This window comes from Electrona antarctica, assembly GCF_951216825.1.
Source record: "Electrona antarctica genome assembly, chromosome: 24".
Classification (NCBI taxonomy): Eukaryota; Metazoa; Chordata; class Actinopteri; order Myctophiformes; family Myctophidae; genus Electrona; species Electrona antarctica.
In genome coordinates, this window is record NC_136803.1 from 29,309,750 (window position 1) to 29,332,930 (window position 23,181).

Below are 23,181 nucleotides of genomic sequence, written 5' to 3' on the forward strand. Positions count from 1 at the left end.
CTAAACATGAGAGAGAATTATAAATAATAGAAACACCTCCTTTGACCAATGGGTCAGGTAGAAATATAGATTCCATTGATGAGTTGGTAGGTATGTTTGGAAATGAAGCAGTGTGCTGTGTTAAAAAATGTCGTATCTGTAGAAATCTAAAAAAAATGTGATTGGGTGGGGTAAATTAAATTTGCGTCGTATTTGTTCAAAGGTCGGAAATAACCCATCAATATAAAGATCTTTGAAGGAGTGAATACCATTTCTATGCCACACTTTAAACAATGAGTCAGAAAGGGAAGGTGAAAAAGCATGGTTAGCGACCAGTGGTGCGCGCACAGAACCCGGGTGCCAACAGAAATGCCTTCGTATTGAGAGCCAGATTTTGAGAGAATGCGAGACTATGGAATTCTTTGGCAACTTAGTATATTTTGAGGCCACTGGGGAAAAGATTAAAGCTGACAACGATGTTGGGGGGCAACATTGACCTTCAATAAATGCCCACGTAGGCAATTGATCTTGGAGCCAAAATGAGAGTGCACGTAAATTACACGCCCAGTAATAGAGTTTGAAGTTAGGTAATCCCATTCCGCCCTCTGATTTAGGCCTCTGCAAAAAATCCTTCCTTATTCGGGGGTGTTTCTTATCCCAAATGAACTTGGAGATAATTTTATCTAGATTCTTAAAAAAAGTGTTGTTAACAAAAATTGGAACACAGCGAACGTTTTTAACTCATATCTTTGCTCGTGGAGGGTCCCTGGAACACATATTTTCAGATGGAGGCCAAATACAGATAATTCTGGGGGTCCTTGACAAGAAAAAGGTTGAGCACCACTGACATAGAAACAGAGGTTTTTCTGAAAACTGTCAGGATTTAGAAGACATTAATTTTGTAGAATCGTCCTCGGGTCTAAATGGAAAAAATGGAAAAAGGAACGGTTTCGGACATATACTTTATGTACAGTATGTGTTTTCCAGCCGGCAGAGACAAAGTACAGAAGCAGAAGAGAAAAAAACGTGATATCTCTCTCCCTGTGTTCCAAAGAGCGTGGGGGACCAAGGCCTCTGACGCTCTGGGGACGCCTTTGAACACATCTGAGATTGCTTTTTATCACGTATCTCTCTCTCTCTCTCTCTCTCTCTCTCTCTCTCTCTCTCTCTCTCTCTCTCTCCCTCTTTTCCATATATTTCCAGGATGACCATCAATGCAGAATGCCAGCTGCAGCTCCATAATTTCCCAATGGATGAACACTCCTGCCCCCTTGTCTTCTCCAGCTGTGAGTTTTGGCACATGCGCGCACACACACACACACACACACACACACTCACACGCACACACACACACACACACACACACACACACACTCACACGCACACGCACACACACACACACACACACGCACACACACAGCTTTTGTGTGCATCTCAGGGAGCTCAAAATGACACAGGTTGTCATTGAATGCATCGACATTGAATGCATCGATGCAACATAATTATTGACAGAATGTCCCTTTCATTATTCCATCTGTCGGGTGCAGAGCTTGACGTTCCAGCATCTGAGTGCAAACCACTAACGTCACATACCCAGCCATGATGTTGTTGCTGTCAGGCAGATCAAACCTCCTTACAGTTGGGTGCCACCGATATTGTCCCTTATCATTTGACCCATTTAGGCCTGACCTCAAAATTTTAAAAAATCCTTCTAAATCCTCCAGTTTTCTGAAATAAATATTTTCACGATTTTTCAAAAATAGCAGACCTACAAAGCTCGTACCGCGCCACTCGGTGGCGCACTATGAGCTTGTAGATCTGCTATTTTTCAATAGCTAAATTATAACAATGTTTAAAACACCAAAAGGGGTTCCCGCCCAAAATGGGTTAACTGTCCTTTTGCGCAGATCACGCAAACCTCAGCAAAAAGAAAAGGACAATATCGATGGCCTCCAACTGTATCTCATAAAACATATTTTCACTTTTTGTGTTTTTTTTCCTTCCCGTACGTCAACGTCCTACTCGATCATGCCGCCGATCTTGTGCGTATAAGGGGCAAATTTGAATACTTCCAAAATAATTACGTCGAAACCCACGTCAAAACTGTTCCTGTGTGTGTGGGGAGGAAGGGGAGAATGTTTAGGCCTTAGACGATGTAATCAGCCCCCGGGCAGAGTCATACTAAAGACGATGAAAATGGGTAGTCTGGCTAATAAGTCAGACTCAAATCACACTGTCGTGTGGTATTTGAGTCTGGAGATGCTGTGTATGGATCTTGTTTCCCGGGGGGCGGGTTCAAACATTTTCTCTTTGACGCAATTGGTCAGAGCTACTGTCAGTGAAAGGTCTCAAGCATTGAACGTCACTGTACCAAAGCCCGCCCTTATTGCATACCGTGTCCCGATTGGCCACACCAGTTCTCGGGTGTAGGAAATGGGCGTACAATTGAGCCTCTCCAGACCGTAATTTTTTTTTGCCAACGTCTGATTCGGTCTGGCTTATTAGCCAGGCTAGAAAATGGGACCCAGTGCCGTCATTGCCTGGCACTCGGCATCGAGGGTTGGATCCCTGGGGTCAATCCCTGCGACGTACTGTAGCGTCCTGTCTAGGGCGTGTAGTGTCCAGGGCGTGTACTTGCACGTCACTCTGTTTCACGCTATGGAGACACGGGAGGTCATTCACGTGACCTCTGTGTGGGTCACATGCAGGCAGGTCTAATATTTTGAGTTTTAGTTGAACTCGGAGAGTTCAATTGAAACATTAGGGAAATAAATGGAGTTAAATGAACAACTGGGAGTTCCACCACTGTATTATACTGACCAGAGGATGGTACATCTAGAGCAGTACCCATTCAGACGTTGTATGTACATTTAATGCCATTCTGACCTGAGATCAGATTATATAAATGTCTTCTACATCCTGACAGTTTTCTGAAAAAGCTATGTTTCTATGTCAGTGGTTCTTTGGTTTTTCAAAAATAGCAGACCTACAAGCTCGTAGATCTGCTATTTTTCAATAGCTAACACCAAAAGGGGTTCCCGCCCCAAAATGGGTTAATGCCATTTCGAAGTAGGGCCCAGTAACATAATGGAAACCCATTTGTGGCAGAGAGCTCTTTAGCCGTCGGCAACAAATGGCTTTCTATTTTGTTACAGCTTGTTTTGTATAGGCCCTCTTATTTTTTATTTTTTTACAAGCTGCAATGGATGAACAAACCACCAAGCACATTTGATTTCTCACATAGGCAACAACAGCACCAAAGATGGTGGTGGGCAACTGTCACTCTCAGGCACGGGGCTGGGCTAACTGGCGCCCTGGGCAACCCCCCCCCCCCTCCCCCCCCCCCCCATCAACAGCGTATTATTAGATTTCAAAGCATGAACAGCATACAGCACTTTCAGACTGGCTGAAAGATGTGAACACACTGTTACCAACAATACTTAACAGCATGAGAGAGAGGCCACAGACGGACAAACGGACAAACAATCCATACGTCTGTATTTGGCGCCCCCCAGTGGTTGGCGCCCTGGGCAATTGCCCACTTTGCCACTGCCTTCCGCCGGCCCTGGTCACTCTTCTCCTGTGTAAACTATGTTGCAGTAGTTGTTCTCAACCTTTTCTGGATCAGAGCCCGCTTGAAAATCTTGAGAAGTGTTCGTGGTCCACCCATCTGATTACTTGGCAGCCGATCGAGCAAATGCGAGCCTTGAGACCCAACAGACAGCAACTTTGTTTTTCTGTTGGCAAACATTTAGACAGCGTTCGATTTGCAAAAGGAATGGAGATCTCTAGGTCGTCCTCAGACGAGCCTTCCATCGTCGCTTCCAGTCTTCCCGGTTCTCCATACATCCGGCCAGCTCGTTGGTGCTTTGCACACCTGCATCTTTCTTGAGCAGTGTTGTAACTAACGCCCTTACATCACGTTACGTTACCTAACAAAACTACTTTTTGCAGTAACTTGTAACCTAACGCTTTACATTTCCCCATTCCATAACGGCTTACAGGCGTCTCTGTGCTGACTGCTGAGAGAGCGCTCTCTGTGTTGTACTCTGTTGACAGTTTGTGCTCTCATACTAGCCTCTGAGCCCACATTGCTTCGCACTCTAACTTGAACAAAGCACGTCGCAGAAGAGGTCATTGATTGGCTAACGTAGGGCCAGATTTCAGGGTAAGCCAATCAGAGACAGTCTGACTGAGTAGGGTGGGTCTTACTCGTATGGCTGTGGTAAACACAGACACACAAACCCTTGTAACGCATACACAGAAAACGCCGGTTGAACGGACATTATTACCACACGCTACAATGGCAAATGCGGATGACAGCGAGATCGGATGCTTTGTGGGTTGGAAATACAAGCATTATTTTTGAGTACTTGCGGGTAAAGGACGACAAACATCTGCTTCACATGGACCAACACCACCAAAACAGACAAAGATCGATTTTAAATCGCCACAGAGGCATGTCACCAAGAGTCAACTTGACAAAATGCTTGCCAGGTATGTTGTTGAGGAAATGCTTCCCCTCTCAACGGTAGTCTGTTCCTTTCAGAGCACTGGTCAGCAAAATACCAGTGAAAGCAGGGCCAATGTGCAGGGCCAATGTTCAGGTATTTTCCAAATACCTGAACAGTGAATATTCTAAAATGGAAGATGAGCTCAAAAATACATTTGATGAATTAGAATATCTCTCTACCACTGCAGATATATGGACTCATTTTTTTCATATTGCAAATTTGCACAGCACCATTTGTTTTGAAGGCAAGTTTGAGGCTACAATAAAGATGCCTGTCAAAATTTCTGAACATGTTTTATTGTTCCACTACATTTCATAATGTTAGGAGGGAGTTGTCTTTTCTCTTACTGTGCGACAGAACAAAAAACCTTCTTTTAAATCGTTTTTTATATTATTATTTTTTAAAGTAAAGTAACTTGAAAGTAGTTACTTTCATAATTTAATAACTAGTAAAGTAAATAGTTACTTTTTTTTAGATAAGTAACTATAACTATAACTCTTTACTTTTTAAAAGTAACTTGAACAACACTGTTCTTGAGTACATCCACATAATGTTAGTATGGGACGTCCTCGTGACCGGTGCCCATGTGTTGGTTCCCACAGCACCAGTTTGCTGGCTGGGAGCTCTTGGTGTCTTTGGCAGTAGCCTATCCTGCGAGTCTCATTCTCCTGGCTGCTATTTTGTCGGTCACCCTGAATATTCTGGCATACAGATTCTCGAGATGGGTCATACAAATGGCCCAGCCCCTCCCTCCCCGCCCCAGCAAAAACCATTTAAGTGATAAATCAGGTGATCTGATGATCACGCCGTATCATTGTACCCTGTCTGACGTCCCTGAGAGTGACTCATCATTCTTTGATCAAATATCTGATAGCTATAAATGGTTTTCGGAGGCAGGAGCTACATAGTGAGCTAACTAACCCATTTTGGGTGGGAACCCCTGTTGGTGTTTTTAAGCATTATGTTCTACTTTAGCTATTGAAAAATAGCAGATCTACAAGTTCATAGCGTGCCACCGAGTGGCGCGCTACGAGCTTGTAGGTCTGCTATTTTTGAAAAGTCGTGAAAATGTGGCGCAAATCTTTGAATATATATATTTCAGAGCGAACATTTTTAACTAAAATATTTACTTCTGGGGGGTCCCTGGAACTACATATTTTCAGTTGGGGGTCTGCGGCCAAATACATATAATTCTGGGGGTCCTTGACATGAAAAAGGTTGAGCACCACTGACATAGAAACATGGGTTTTTCAGAAAAATGTTTTTTTTAATCAGCCTCAGTCCAAAATGGGCTAAGTGATCAGCCAGAAGTGTCTTTCAGGTCCAGTGCTTGCAGGGAAATGCGCGTTGGCTGCAGACACGTCACATACGCCCGGGCAGATGGCTTGTGAGATGGAGGAGAAAGGACAGCAGAGAAGCCGTATTGTCTCGTCTCAAGTCATTGTACATCAATCTGACATCCGCTAATGAGCTGGTCCGACACCTGTGCTTCTGATATGCCATCCTTCTCTTGCACCCTATCCACTCTTATCCGTTTTTTTGTCTTACTAGTAATCATTCCATTTCGACCTGAACCCTTGCATTCCGGTTCTTAATTGGCATGCCATAATAGGTGAATATTCCGCAAAAATAATATGCACTTGGCCCAGGCGGTGGCGTAACCGTCTGGGCACCCGACTGGTAATCCAGTCGCAGTGTGCCGCGGGTTCGACTCCCGAGCCCGACACAGCCTTTACTGCATGTCTTCCCCCATTTCTCTCCCGTTTCCTGTCAGCCTACTGTCTGTCCCTTCAAAAACCAATAAAAGGCGTAAGCCACAAAAAAATATCTTAAAAAAAAAATAATAATAATAATATGCACTCATCGTCAGATTCGTCAATAGCCTATCTACAGGCTCACACAGTTTTGAATTTGTGTTTTTAATTGTACATGAATGCAGGGAATCATAGCTACAGATTGACAACACCTGTGTTGGTTGTACAGTTTGACCCACCAGTTCTGGAGATACTCTATAGCGTGTGAAAACGTATACGTCACCAAGAGGAGGGCGGCGTCTGAAAAGCTAGGGACGGCCCTCTCGTGGGCATTCAATTCTAGCCCACATCACTCAGAATAGAGTGACGGTGGTATGTTTTTGTAAATATTGAGCTTGTTCTTGGCGACAACATAGTGAACCAACACCAGGATGGATAGAAAGAATGTCGGGCCCAAATACATTACAAGGACAAGGAAAATGTTGTGAACAAACACGGCTGTGCTTAGATACTTTGTTGAACGTTATGTCTCTGCGCCCGTGCGCCGTACAGCCGAGATCCAAGCCATTCTACGTCTTTTTGTAAACTCGTCAATCTGGGTTCCTTGATGCTGTCTCCATGCTGGAAAGCTGAAAATCTAATTCCGTTTTCTGGCTCATTCCCTCGACGTGACCTGCTGTGGCACTTATTTACTGAGCAAGTCTGCACCATTGTGAGGTCAGTTTAAAAAAAGAACGTATACAAGCACACTGGATAGTCGCTCAATGTAAACAAACCAGACAAGCCAACAAGTATGGCGGCCGGGGGGGGGGGGGGGGGGGGGGGGGTTGTTATGTGGTGGGTATGGTGCGTTTGTTTGGGTTGGGTTGTGAACTCTACACCAGTGGTTCTCAAACATTTTCATGTCAAGGACCCCCAAATTGACATGCATTCTGCAGACCCCCATATGAAAATATTTTCTGCTAGGGTAATGTTTTGAAGATTTATCAAAATGTTTTGAAAATAGCCGATCTACAAGCTCAAAATGGGCAGTAATGGGACGCGTTTGTGAGCTTGTAGATAGGCTATTTTCAAAGTATAAAATGGGATTAAAGTGGTAAAATATTCTGGACTGCCTGTAACTTCCTCAAGGACCCTTTGAGGTCCTCAGACCAAACTTTGAGCATCATGCAGATGGCGCTGTTTTCCCTTTATGTTTTCAGATTGCACTTAAGAACGAAAAAGGCACCCTAAGAGTGCTCCACAGTGTGCGTAGATTCTGTTCTTACCTACGAACAAATCACAGCTAAGAAACGTTCTTAAGTAGGCAGAATTGTTCGTAAGCATGTTCTTATGATGATGAATCCAAATCCTCGTAACTTGAAGGGGTGTGCCAGTTCATTCAAATTATCATAGGTAGACGCCCCACATATCCTAATTAGCATCCTAATTACCATAGGGAACCGCCCCACCAATCCCATATAAGGCATTGGGAATTCACTTTCCTACCTGTGTTCACCCAGGTGGGTGTAGTTTTGCATGACAACATGGCCTTGCCTGCAGTCACACCTGTGTGTGATTGCAGCTCACAGGACCTCACACATAGAAATAAAGTTGAGTGAAGTCAAGAATACCTAAACTAAAGTCTAAATATGGTGGAACACCAGACTCCAAACATTAAAAATCAATAATACTGTGGAGGTACTGAAGTGAACAGAAATTTTCACATTTTCAATATTTCAATATTTCAATATTTTCAATATTCATGAATGTATTTTATTATTTATCTCACAATAGTCAACTGGGGGGGGTGGGGGGTTATGTGGTGGGTATGGTGCGTTTGTTTGGGTTGGGTTGTGAACTCTAAACCAGTCGTTCTCAAACATTTTCATGTCAAGGACCCCCAAATTGACATGCATTCTGCAGACCCCCATATGAAAATATTTTCTGCTAGGGTAATGTTTTGAAGATTTATCAAAATGTTTTGAAAATAGCCGATCTACAAGCTCAAAATGGGCAGTAATGGGACGCGTTTGTGAGCTTGTATATTGGCTATTTTCAAAGTATAAAATGGGATTAAAGTGGTAAAATATTCCATATTTTGCTGTGGGCTGCCTGGAACTTCCTCAAGGACCCCTTGATGTCCTCAGACCAAACTTTGAGCATCATGCAGATGGCCCTTTATGTTTTCAGATTGCACTTAAGAACGAAAAAGGCACCCTAAGAGTGCCCCACAGTGTGCGTAGATTCTGTTCTTACCTACGAACAAATCACAGCTAAGAAAAGATTGAGGGATCCCTAAACCTTCTTAAAAACTTCCTAAGTGGGTCTAAGAACAAATTTCCTCTTAAGAACTTCTTAAGAACGGTTGGCGCATGAGGCCCATTAACATTAATTTGTTTAAGTGTTAATTGTGTGCGAGCATGACGTGCACTGCACAGGAGCTCCATGCTGGCCAGTGGCCAGCGTGTTACTGTGGCCAGTGGCCACAGTAACACCTACAGTAAATGAAACCTGTCAAAATGTGTGAACATACATGGGAGTAGTGGCATATATATAGTCCTCTGCACAAGGATATGCCTTGTTCCCACGCCTTCCACCATGAATTGATTGAATGCTGTGAGTGCTCTGCTCATGTTCTCGGCTATAAGATCCACTCTTAAATCTTCAACAAGGGATGTTTCAACGGTTTTCATACAGAAGAACACTTCAAAGCACGAGTACAGTATATTAGAAACCTGACAAGTGTGTGTGTGAAGGTTTCGTGGTACAATAGTGAGGTGTGCTAAGTGTTGTTCTGGACGTTGGCTTTCAAGAGACACTTGCAGTTTAACCCATTTTGGGCGGGAACCCCTTTTGGTGTTTTAAACATTTTGTTATAATTTAGCTATTGAAAAATAGCAGATCTACAAGCTCATATTGTAGGTCTGCTATTTTTGAAAAATCGTGAAAATATTTATTTCAGAAAACTGGAGGATTTAAAAGATTCTTTTTTTATTTCGAGGTCAGGCCTAAATGGGTTAATACAGGGGCGTGTGGACATTGAACCATACATCTGTCTATTCAGAGACTTAAGCCCAAACCACACCAAAGGGTCGGGTTGGGACAAAACGGTTTTTAAGGTAGACCACACCAATGGAAGTCATTGCAACTCAATGAGTTGTATTGGTGTGGTTTACCTTAAAAACTGTTTGGTCCCAACCTGACCCTTTGGTGTGGTTTGGGCTTTATAGAGTCACACAATGTTGTGCTACAGTATACCCTCACGTAATCGTTTCAGTCTAATCCTGAATACGTAGTTAATTTAATTTATTAAGTATTTTTCAAATAGTGTTAGTGCCAGGCATGTTTGGTCAATGCCTAGGCATGGTTTTGGTAGGGCTATCATTAGGCATTCGTGTAGGTAGTTTAAACATGATTTAGGTGGTCCTCGATAGGTTCTGGGATTTGGGTGCAAGTCTAACTCATGTTGCTATGATGAAAACTTTGGCTGAAAAAGGGAAGAGGCTGCACAGCTTGTAATCACGATGCCATCACATTTTTATTTTTCCAACGTTTCGGCAACAAGTTGCCTTCTTCAGGGAATGAGGGGATTCTTCATTCCCTGAAGAAGGCAACTTGTTGCCGAAACGTTGGAAAAATAAAAATTTGATGGCATCGTGACTACAAGCTGTGCAGCCTCTTCCCTTTTGCAGTCAAAGTTTTATCTCCTGCGGTCAGCACCTCCCCACTACTGGTGTTGTTTGCTATGATGAAAACAAACATTAAACTCTCTTTATTGTCAATGGCGTTTTTAACGTTTGTTTAACTAAAAACAAACATTAAACCTGTATATAGGAGAGGCTAGCGCCCCTCAATAAGTGTATAGTTGCACCGCTCACTTCACACAGGTGTGATCTTTACTTTTTTGTCACATTTCTAAGCCAATAATTTGATGACCAGCAGTGGTTCCCTATAGAGCGTCGCAGTCCCGCCCCTTACCATGGACCAGGAAATGATTCTCCGTTCATTTTCCTCATAGACATTTCAGAAAGTATTTATTTAAAGACGTTTACGCCGCGGACAAAGCCAACTCGAGTCGTGACAAATCATGACAACAAACACAATTTTTGGGGCCGAAAAAATAATTAGAAAGAAGAAAAAAACGACAGGTTACAACACTTTTTTTGTTGTTTTTCTTCTATGTAATTATTTGTTTGGTCCAAAATATTGTGTGTGTTGTCATGATTTGTCACGACTCGAGTTGGCTTCGTACGACGCTTAAAAGGTCTTTAAATAAATACATTACAAAATGTCTATGGGAAAAATGCATTGGGATTCATTTCCTGGTCCATGGTAAGGGGCAGGACTGCGACGCTCTATTGGGACACAAAGGAGACTCTTTGTGTCTCCATAGGGAACCACTGCTGGTTCAAGTCTCCATGGGGTGAGGAATTGATATGGGGAGAAATAAAATCATTTTGGGGGTGAACTATATATCCCTTAAAGTACATGACAGAAAAGTATGTACAGTACACATGGTTTACAGTCTCCCAATTACCAGCCAACCCCCCTTGGGAGGGTGTAACCGTGGGCGAATGGCGAGTGGGTGGTCTATGTCTTTCCCGCGCTGCCCTTGGCTTCCTGCCTATCCACTCTCCCATCTAAAATAACACAATAACATGCTAACAAAGCCGACTTCGTTAAAAGCAAAACAACATCACAGGCAGCAAACAATGCGTGCCGAAAAATAAATGTCTGTTAATGGCAACAGAGATAACAAGTTGCGTATTGTACCAATCTAAACTGAGATTAAACTGATTCATGGCCTGGTTCCGCTGAAGCGTACTGACATGGCACATCAAGGAGAACAAATGATTTAATTTCACTCAGCCATCCTCGATAGATAATGACGTACGCACGCACACACAGGCTTCTATAAGGCTATTGCCGTTATACACTTGTTTACAGGTGTACAGAGACAACAGTCTGCGCTTCGATCCTCTTAGCATAGACAGGGGAAATAAAAGTGCCAAGGCCGCAGCTAGCTGTGGTTTATAACTTATAAGCATGCTTTGGGGGGCTTTTAAAAAGAATTATGGTAAAAATGTTGGCACCTCTCATCTATGCGGGCCTTTGGCGATGGCTCACTTTGATTAGAGATGGCTATCCTCCTAACGACATCATTTACATAATTAGCTGAGCTTTCCACCACAGAGCCAAAACAGGGCAGACTGCTGGCTGGTTCCTTAGTACTGGAGTATCGCTGAATGTCCTTCCTCGATTGTGTTGAACTTGTTGCAAAGATAACCGTTTGTCACTAAAGCTATAGTCGATAGGTACAAATAACAAACAGTAAATGAAGGGTTATTACCTAACTTTTCTATGTCAAGGATCCCCAAAAATCATACAGAAACTATAGTAAATACGCACATCACTTTGTGGAGGTGCTGGGTTCGAAAAATGACATATGAAAAGAGAAAGGATCCCCAAAAGGCCATATCTGACTGCAGCCCCTTATTATGAAATGGCTTGTTTCCTTATTATTGGTAATTTCTCTATTCTTTCTTTCTTTCTTTACTTTTCTGATTTGCACGCACGCACGCACAGCTCTTTCCTTTTTTTGGCACAATCAATCAAATATATATTAATTACATCGATGTTTCCCCCTCTATATAAAATGACAATATATAACTAATGTCGTATTTCGAGCAATGTGCCTGGCTCTGGCAATAACGTGTGGTAGCCTATTGTATTGGCTCAATACAAAGTCGGACAGTGTTTGCTGCGCAAGGGTATTCAATATAGCGCTCACACCGTCACTATAATTATAGTTTGGTAAACTGAAATAAAAAATAACTTGAGTTGTCCTGTCTAGTTGAAACTGCTGCCTTGAATTCGTTGGAATGTAACATTTAGAAGACAATGGCAAGCCGTCAACGGTGCAGAGAGAGGTGTGAAGATCATTAGACAGTGGGGGAGAGAATGGCCAATCAAATAGCACGAAAAACACCGGTCAGCCTGACCGTTAGCCGTCATAGTAGTAGTGCATTTTTTTCAGACATCCTAGTGTTAAGGGACAAAGCCCGAAGGTCCCTTATTGTATTTTCTTGTCTGTCTTCTTCTCCTTCTCCTTCCGCCAAAAATAGCAGTTCTGGCTGAACCGTGCAGTCTGTTTTCGCAAAACCTGGCAATATGCTAGAGTTGGAGGACGCGAAGCCCACAAACATTGGCCAAAACAAAGGGTGAAACGTTAGGAAGGGACTAGTGGACAAGAGATCCAGTATAAGTCATTTTACACTTGGTTGCATTCTGAAAATAGCACCCGTCTGTCATTACGACGGCATCAAGGCCCACCAAAATTCATTTTAGTCGACTAAATCAACTGTAGATTTAGTCGACTAAAATCGCATGGCGCTAAAACAGTCCAGGTGACTAAAATGTCACTAAAACTAAATGAAAACTATTCAAGAGACTATGACTAAAACTAAAATCAAAATTTGCTGCCAAAAACAACACTGATGCTGAGCTACGCATGGCCCTGGGCAAGCTCTGCGTGCTTTGGCCTTGCTTTATGGGAAAGTATTTCAAGTATTCCGACATATAAAATGATGGGATGAGGTTCGTAGGGAGTTCCTCGGCGGCTCCACAGACTACAGATCACTGGAATACTAACTTTCTCCCCCGTGGGAAAGTATTTTAAGTGTTCCGACATATGAAATAATGGGATGAGGTTCGTAGGGAGTTCCTCGGCGGCTCCACAGACTACAGATCACTGGAATACTAACTTTCTCCCCCCCCCCCCCCCCCCTCTCTCTCCTTCTCATTTTGCTGACTATCCCCTTTCTAGATGGCTACCCGCGAGATGAGATAATATACAGATGGAAGCGCAACTCTGTGGAGACGTCGGACAAGAAGTACTGGAGACTGTACCAGTTTGACTTCATGGGGCTTCGGAATACCACCGGCCTGCTCACAACCACCGCAGGTAAATAAAGAAATGACTGCCACCCGGGGGCACAGTGTCGCAGTCGCTAGCACTAGTGTCGCTTCACCGCTAGACGGTCCTGGGTTCGATTCGCTGTGGGCGTGCCCTCTCCTCCTCATCATCAAAGTGCCCATTGCATCGATCACGAGGACGTCCCACGCTAACATATGTGGATGTACTCAAGAGCGATGCAGGAGCGCAAAGTACCAACGAACTGGCCAGATGTATGGAGAACCGGGATGACTGGAAACAACGATGGAGGGCTCGTCTGAGGACGACCTAGAGAGATTAGAGATCAGCGGATGAGCATTTTTGTCACCCAAGTCCGCGCGTGCGTAATTATAATCCGCCCGTTATCCGACCGGAATTTATTAATTAATGCCTATTTAGAATGTGTGCAGGGTTGAGTATGTTGACTCTAGTTTCCATTAATGAGGATTTAGTTGACAATGAAATGAAATGGCGATAATATTCCGTGTGGGGCAGACGGCCTGTCACATCCAGATTTGGGAGACCAGTAGCTTTGTTGTTGCAAGGAAAGCGGTAAAATGAGACTGTCGTGGTTGTTTTCGTCTCAGATTTAGTCCGACGGAGGGACACAGTATAACTCTATGGGGACACAAAAGCGACACACAAGTAGGACCCGGAAGTATCTCAGGAGGGGGCGCTCACGCCACGGCTAAATTACGGAATAGTTCCACAGCCTGACCCTGAATATCAGAATGCTGCATGGTTGTTGAAGACCCAGCTGAGCCTTCTGCACTGTACACAGGGTGAGAAGGAGATGTGCGTGTGTGCGTGCGTGCGTGCGTGCGTGCGTGCGTGCGTGCGTGCGCTCTTCCATAATATTAGGCTAATCCCATTGGAAATGATCAGTGTTTTCTAAATCATTTAAGAGCTCCTTAGTCATATAAACTAGGCAGGGTGTGTTGTTTATGTTATCTATAATCTACAGAAGTATGCATCAGCAAATCTCACCAAAGTAGGTTTGTTCTTTTTGGTGAAGATTATAAAGTTTGCTGCATTATGTCTGCATAGAGACAAGCCTATAATGTTACTGTAAACTGGTCTTGCGTTGCGAGTTGTGATTCACAAGGACAACTTAGTGGACTAACTGCTGTATGAGTGAAGATAAAAGAGTCCGCACACAGGTTTGCTCCAATGGTGTTCTTTTATTGAAACACCATAATAATATACACGACGTTTCAACCGCAGGCGGCCTTCATCAGATGATGAAGGCCACCTGCAGTCGAAACGTATTTCAAACGTATTTCAAATTCAATAAAAGAACACCATTGGAGCAAACCTGTGTGCGGACTCTTTTCTCTTCACTGTACTTACCTTAGTCCAGCACCAGCCAGGAACTGGATGTGTGCAAGCCACCTGCTTTTTAAACTAACTGCTGTATGAGCCTTATGATTATCAGACAGCTTGTGTGCTGACATTTTGGCCATGTGGGTGAAATTGATTGATTGATTTATTTCTATTTGTTTAATGTGTTTAATTCGCCGTTTTAAAATAATTAAAAAGAGCGGATTTGTGGTGGACCTGGTGAAGAGGCCCTCGCGTTATGATGACGAAACTGGAAATCACGCCATGCTCTGGGCTGCTAGGGCTTCTGGGAAAATGAGCTCAATGCAAGTGAACGAGGGGTTTGTTTGGACTCCAACATGCTGTGGAGGCGGTTCTTGTCTCGCATTGTAATGGCGGCCTGTTTTTCTCTTCAACAACAAACCATCAGACTATTCTTCGCCGTATTTTCGTGGATGAAAGCTGCAAATACTTTGGCGTATGCTCCAAAGGTAATAAGACAATCTAGGCAGCGTAGAATATTGGATTAAATAGCGGGGAATGCGGGTTACGCAGTAGAACTGTTAACAAGTTTGAACATAATGCGCCAGTACAGTAAAAAAAATTAAAATAATAATAACTATGCTAAAAGGACAAACACAAAACTTCCACTGTGATCCATTGTACTCTAGCACAGGGGTTCTCAACGTTTTTGGCCGGGGACCCCCGGAAATGCTTTGGCAATGTCTCGGGACCCCCGCCCCGCCCCCTCCCGACCAGATCGGGAGATCTACAAGCTCATAGCGCGCCACCGAGTGGCGCGCTACGAGCTTGTAGGTCTGCTATTTTTGAAAAATCGTGAAAAATAAATTAAAAAACAAAATCTTTTTTTTTTTTTTTTGAAAATAATTTGGGGACCCCTAAAATAATTTGGCGACCCCCCGAGGGGTCGCGACCCACGGGTTGAGAACCCCTGCTCTAGCGGAAAGACCATGGGGTCTCACGTTGTTACAGTTCCATGGCATGCCAACGGTTAGATTTGGGGACATATCATGGTGTGCAGTCGTGTAAAATGTGGAGAACTACTAACCATTGTGTTTCCTGCACTGGCCTATATGTAGTATGCTGTATGCACAGAGCTCCTACCTTTAAACACGCGGTGCCAAACCGCTCCAATGAGTGACCGAGTGTTTCTGTGTGTCCGTCTATTTGTAGTACGACCCATTGACCCCTGCAGCTGATTGGGGTCACATTCGCGTCACACAAAAAAGCAAAGCAAAGTTCTTTGTTTACCCAGGGTGAATGGACTAAGCTCGAGATGCTTGTTTACAGCCAGACCCTGCTCATAGAACATTTCATGGTAGGGGTTCAATGCCTTGCTCAAGGGCACTTCAGCGGTGGTAATTTTAACGTGCTTGATTCGAACTGGCGGCCTTTCCGATAACAAGACCGCTCCGCAAACCGTTCGGCCACCGCTGTTGAGCAGCCTAAAAGGGCCATTCGCACTGAGCACTAACAACTATAACAGTATGACTCTGTTCACACAGGTGTGATTGTTTTGTATATGGTTTGGGGGGGGAAATGCTGCTAAATTGTCCCAAAAGTGACTGCAATAAGATTGCTGTTATTTTGTCTCAAAAAACCTTTATACCCTGTATATTAGGGGTGTAACGATACGTTTTAACAGCAATATGATCAAAGTCAAAGTCGTACGATTTGTCACACACGTTACCGCAGTTAAATTTGTTCTCCGCATTTGACCCATCTCTTGGAGTGGTGAGCAGCCAAGGAGTGGTGAGCTGCAGCCGTGCCGCGCTCGGGAATCATTTGATTAGTAGATTTGACCCCCCAATCCAACCCTTTGATGCTGAGTGTCAAGCAGGGAGGCATTGGGTCCCATTTTTACAGTCTTTGGTATGACCCGGCCGGGGATCGAACCCCAACCTCCCAGTTTCAGGGCGGACACTCTAACCACAAGGCCACTGAGCTGCTGTACGTATAACGATACATGGTTGACGATACGATACATGGACGATATTGGTTCATTATGGCGATACGATACGATTCAATGATTTGAAATCGATACAGTAACTATTTAAAATACATTGACATTTTTTTTAATTAAGTAATTAAACCCATTTTTCTTCTAAAAATTGCTTAATACCACACACCAAAAGGTAGTATTGATACAATCGATTAATTGCATAGCAAAACGATTCAATACCGATTCTTTCCATTGCAAAACGACACGATACGATACATAGTCAATGTTTTGCCGTTTTCATTTCGTTATACTTCGATTCTTGAAATTAAAATCGATTTTTCGATGCAGTTACTATATCATTACGCCCCTACTGTGTGTATATATATATATATATATATAACATGTATATAGAGGGTATGCGTGTGACATCATCAAACCAATGCAGGAACGCCTACTGAGTGGCAAAAAACTACTTTCTGGCCTTGACAGCCCATACATCCACACAGAAAAGACTTATCTGATTGCATTAAACAACATTAAACAATGTTAAACTCACTTTGCCTGTTGCTTTGCCACTCGATGTGCCATTCACTTTAAGCATGCGCATACTCTCTAGACCGTTGCAATGTGACATAGTCTGTCTAACACAATACATACTTTCCCTATTATTTCCATTTCTTAAATTGTTTTCATTACGTTTTGAGTCTGACACTTTGACACTTTTGACGCAAACCGTACGTTTTCTCACACCAATAAAGCTCCCTCAAATTGAACAGGCACAGCTGCCACTAATGACCTGGACTGCAGCTCTGTTATCAGCACGCAGAGTTGTTGTTTTTTTGGCGGGGGGGGGGGGGATGCTCGGCCCCAGAGGGCTGTACTCAGTGTTACTGAGAAGCCCCATCATGCAATCAGCATCACACTCAGCACTGCACTCCCTCGGGTCCTCGGTAATGCGCACGCACACACACACACAGACTCTCTGATTCTGTGAACGTATAGATCAGGGGTGGGCAACTGGCGGCCCGGGGGTCCACATGCGACCCCCACCTTCACTTAATGCGGCCCGCAGGTTAATATCAGCATACTGATATAGTATTGATTTCAGCTGTTACAATTCCAAACCCGCTTTAATTACTTCATGACTAGTATTACATGACTAGTACTTTAATGACTAGTATTAAAATGTTATTGTCTTTTTGTGTCCAATGTAGTTATAGTTCATAAAGTTAACATAACTATAACTAAATGCATCTGAAATTAAATAAAAAGGTTACTTTTTAGGATTACAATTAAAAAATAGCAAAACATTATTCAGGTTTTCAATTCAAATATAGCAAAAATAGCCGATCTACAAGCTCAAAACGTGTCGCAATGCGACGCGTTATATGCACGACAGTAATATGCACTGTGGCCCTCTGGAGTGGCCTCACCATCGTCAAAGTTGCGCACCCCTGGTATAGATGGATTATAGATGGATAGTTTATATAGTTTTAAGCTTGGCTGACGGGCTTAAAACGGGTCGGTGCTGCACTTGACACTCTCCATATAACTGATTCAAATAACTGACCTACATGTTGCAATGAGAGAGTGAACAACATTGGCTATAGAGGGGCAAATAAACTTAAAACAGGCCATAGAATTAGATCAGTGTTTTTCTATTGGCAAGTCAGAATCTCAATGTTATCAGTAAAACCATGTTGTTGGAATGGACAAATACAGTAATCCATTTCTTTCTTCTTCCAGTTAAGATAACACATGATCATCAGATTTCTTTATTTTCTTTATTTATTTATTTTAAGTGTACAGAAAGAAATTACTTATTTACGTGGCCACACCCACCAGTTCATTAAGTATGCCTGGTTTTCAGGTGGGTGGTGATCCACCTGAACTGAAGCCGCACCCACAGCTGTAAAGAGGGGGAGTGTTTAGGAGAGGGAATGATATTGGGATGTCACTAACGTGCACGTATTGTGGGCCTTTTGACTCAAAGGCTTTCAGGAAGAAACCTAAAATACACAGGGAAGACATATTTCCATATTCCAAAATTCCAAAATGCACTATTTTTGTCATAAAAAAAAAATGCATCCCACTGGATCGGCGCAACCCGGAAATGTACTAGTAGAACAAATTACTCTGTCCGGTACTAGGGATGTCCCGATTTTCTTTTTTTCCCGTTCCCCGATCCAATCCAAATACCACAATTTCTGTGTCAGCCGATACCGAATACCGATACCAGTGTTGCGTTTATAGCTATCTAGCTATATATCTTGTGTTGTGTTTAGCAGACTCCTCACTCATATGTGCACTGAGTTTGGGCAACTCGAAAGCAAACTCCACACGCCCCAACATTTTATTTACAAAAAAGGGCCGATACCGATACTTCTCCGATACCGATAAAGTATCGGGACATCCCTATCTGGTACATTGCTTTATTAAAATGGCACAAAGTGCATTTTAGACAGAAGCTGGGGAACCGAGACACTTCCCAGCTTTGAGAATAGACTTTTACCATGGTCTAGCAGGCTTTGTTTCAGTGAGTATAGCTACGTCGTTGTGTTTGTTTTCGGGGGAATTCTAAACCCTCGCACGGCAGTGGGAAATCTGCTAGAGAGCAGTGGAGGCGTGCACCGGCAGGGCGTCAGTGAGAGACTCGCTATAAGCACTGAACCAGGGCTAACTGTATGTGTGCGAGGTGGAGGATTGAGTGAGAGGCACAGGGTTAGCTCGGTGGTAGACTGGAACTCACCTATGCTTTCTATGGCATAGGCAGCTCTCCCGGCAGGATCCGCCGGGAGAAACTAGACACAGCTGCTGGACATGAGACTAATTCATTAGAGCGACAGCGAGAGAGAGAGAGAGAGAGGAGTGTGTGTGCATGTGTGTGTGCGTCAATTTAACAAAGGTGCAGTCGATCAATAATCAGCAGAGAGGGAGCGATGTTTGCGCTACTGTATGCCGAATTGAAGTGGACTCTGCCCCAGGCTTTTAAATAAAAAACGTCTGGGTTTCCAAGGCTAGCTCGGTGGTGAATGCAGGACAAAATGCTCAAGGTCACCTGTCTAATTTACAGAGGGTTTTAGGAGCCGTGTTGTAAAATGGGCTGTGATGAAAAGGGATTATGGCCCAATTGAATAAATATCTGGCGTCACCTGAGGCACGATGTGTTGTGTTTATTAACCCAGCAAGACCTGAGGCCAATTCTATGCAAATGCCTTTTTAATCAGAAGTTCTCAAACCTTTTTCGTGTCAAGGACCCCCAGATTGATTCATTTTAAGTGTTAACAAATTGCAGATACAAGCTCGCTTGTAGATCTGCTATTTATCAATAGCAGTGGTGGAAAGTAACTAAGTACATTTACTTAATACTGTACTTGAGTACAATGTTGAGGTATTTGTACTTTATTTGAGTATTTCCAAAATACTTTTACTTCTACTTCTACTACATTTCGGATCCAAATATTGTACTTTTACTCCACTACATGTATGTGAAAACTTTAGTTACTAGTTACTTTGTAGAAGTTGGTTATTATTACAAAACATACTTCAGCCCTAGTTCGGCCATTTGAAAATAGCCGATCTACAAGCTCACATTGCGTCGCACATTGTGAGCTTGTAGATCTGCTATTTTCAAAAGATTGTTACACATTTGCAAAAATGGGACATTCTACAACATAATGAGTACTTTTTGCTACTTTAAGTACATTTTGATGGCAATACTTTTGTACTTTCACATTTTGAATTCCAGACAGAGTATTTCTATATTGCACTATTAATAATTTGACTTACGTACCACTGAAACCGCAAAAAAAAGGTGAAATGACACGGTTTGAATGGGTTCACATGGGATGAACGGACTGAACATCAACACTGAGACTACATGCTGGCATTCTGGATGGTTCAGACCAGAGTGTAGAGTAGGAGAGTAGCGACACGCTTTGATCTCGCCGCAAAGCGGGTGCTATATGGGCTATAGTTCCAAACATTGCCTCTATCGCTGGAACTATCCCATTGAGATAGAATGAGCACTTCCGCATTCCATTGTTACAATGGGAGTCGACGCTAGTGTCACCACTCTCTTACTATATTACTCTGGTTCAAACCACACTATAATCAACTGGCTGTTTAACATTATTGTTGCTGTCGGGAGGAAACCTCATAACTCAATTTTTGAGGTTTTTGATTTTTTTTTTTGGGCATAAATCAGTGCTATTGAACACCCTTTACGTCTGTGTGTTGTTTTGAAAATGTTGAACCAATGGAAAGTAGTAAAAAGTGCTTTGGACAAAACCTCTTAACTCCACTGGACCCTCAAAATGTCTGCTAAAGCAACTAACTCCACCACCTCTCTCCCTCTCATGGAAGTAATTGACAATATATAAAGTTACACCAACTTTGGTGAGGCAGTATTGCTTTGTTTTTAAAAAATATAAGGTTTTCTTAATTTCCTGAAAAATGTAAATTTTTCATTTCAAATTTGGAATATATATTCTTTCAGAACAACGTTTTTAACTCAAGTCTTTGCTTTGGGGTGTGGGGGGGTTATAAAACTGTAATTTTAACCTTGTCAACGGACAGCGCGGATAGTGATGCCACACAGACGTCGCCAGGGCAGTGACATCAGGTCACATGTAATATATAAGGGCTTGGGTGAGGCAGCAGAGCTCTGTGTGTGGATTATAAGTTAGCTGACCCAGAAGAGGACAGAGCCCAGAAACGTACGGAGCCAGAAGCCTCAGTCAGATCTAATTGCCCACCCTTTGAGAAATACACGTTCGAGCCCTGGTGTATTTCTAGATAATTCAGTCCTCCCTGAGAAAGCTTAGAAGCTGCTCAAGTGACAGCTTAGCTCTAGCAAAGAGAGCCCACCGTTACATATGGTCCTTCTCATATGGTGTGCCTCAACTCCAAGTTGAGGAACACCCATTCCCAACAATGGAAGACATTAGGAAGGACATCAAACAACTCATAGAAGGAAAGGGGAAAACGCCGCCCTCTGAAAGAGATCTGGCAGGAACACCTGGAGGAAAGCAGACGCCAATTCCGCGAGGAAATCATGCCTGCTCTCCAATGCCTACCAGGGAACACGGCACCGAAGGTCGACACCCTGGGAAAACGCACCGAAGGTCGACACCCTGGGGAAACGCCAATTGGAAAACGTGCAAACAATCCTCAGTCAGATCTAATTGCCCACCCTTTGAGAAATACACGTTCGAGCCCTGGTGTATTTCTAGCCCTTTCCTGCAGGATAATTCAGTCCTCCCTGAGAAAGCAGTTAGAACAAGGGTGGGCAACTGGCGGCCCGGGGCCCACATGCGGCCCCCACCTTCACTTAGTGCGGCCCGCAGGTTAATATCAGAATACTGATATAGTATTGATTTCAGCTGTTGCAATTACAAACATGCAAACATGACCTGCTTTAATTATACTTAATGACTAGTATTAAATGATTAGTACTTAACGACTAGTATTAGTAGTATTGTATTTTTGTGTACAATTTGTATTTAGTTCATAAAGTTAACATAACTAAAACTAAATCTATTTGAAAATCAATAAAAAGGTTACTTTTCAGGATTCTAATTAAAAAAAAGCAAAAAATAATTCAGTATTTCAATTCAAATATAGCAAAAATAGCTGATCTACAAGCTCAAAACGCGTCGCAGCGCGACGCGTTTTGAGCTTGTAGATTGGCTATTTTTGCTACGACAGTAATATGCAATGCGGCCCTCTGGAGTGAGTGTGGAAATATAGTGGCTCTCTCCATCGTCAAAGTTGCCCACCCCTGAGTTAGAAGGTGTTTAAGTGACAGCTTAGCTCTAGCAAAGAGAGCCCACCGTTACAGTCATCATTTAGAAGGCATTTGTAGAATCGTCCTCAGGTCTTAAATGGGGTAACAGATTGGAGAATTACAGTACATTTAATTTCAAGCACAACTCGATACAAAACTGTTAATTGTGGACGACACCATAAAGCATTACACTTGTTTACAATAGGGTCCACCATGTTCAATTCATCATTTAATTTAGAGACGTACAAATAATACACTTCTATATAGCCAAAAACAGGAAATTAGGTAAAAAGGGGGAAAACATATACAGTGAGGGGGAAAAGGGTGGGTGGGGGATTCAGATTTTACGGGGGCCAGTTTCGAATTCTAGCCGCCCGTAGGTGCGCTTTGAGAGCGGTTTTGAAGGAGTCAAGGGATTTGCATGTCTTAATGACTGTTGGTAGGGCGTTCCACATTTTTGTTTTTTTTACTTTGTTTTTATTTCAATTTTTTATCCACCAAATAATGAATGAACAGAAATCAGATCAAATATAAATAAATAAAAACAAAAAAAAACATGACAAAAACAAAGACAACAAAAAAAAAACAAAGAAAAACAGAAAAACAGCTTGACATAAACTACAACAATTTTTCAAATTAAGTGCAAGGCAAGACAGGAAAGGGCAGGAGACATGACTCACAATATAATATACAGCAGATATGACATTAAAGCATTCTTACAGACAAAACAATCACTACACGAAAACATCCTGAACAGTGACCATTAACTCTAAGGGCGTTCCACATTTTGGTGGCATATAGGAGCGAAATGAATTTAGTCCCTTGTTTTTTTTTGCCGAATCTGGGTTGCACATGGTTTGTTGAACTCCCTCTGGTGTTGTGGGAAGCAGGGGTGGCAACACTGCATGCTGGGTTTGTGGTTATAT

The 23,181-nt window shown here is 42.9% G+C and overlaps 1 protein-coding gene across 1 annotated transcript in view; it reads left to right on the top strand.

Moving 5' to 3' along the window:
* Positions 1–23,181, top strand: part of LOC306917612 (gamma-aminobutyric acid receptor subunit gamma-3-like) — a 222,808-nt gene that overhangs the window by 138,688 nt on the left and 60,939 nt on the right. Inside the window, exons 6-7 of the mRNA XM_079495910.1 lie at positions 1,183–1,265; positions 13,056–13,193. Coding sequence (XP_079352036.1) covers positions 1,183–1,265; positions 13,056–13,193 — 221 coding nt within the window. The remainder of the gene's footprint in view (positions 1–1,182; positions 1,266–13,055; positions 13,194–23,181) is intronic.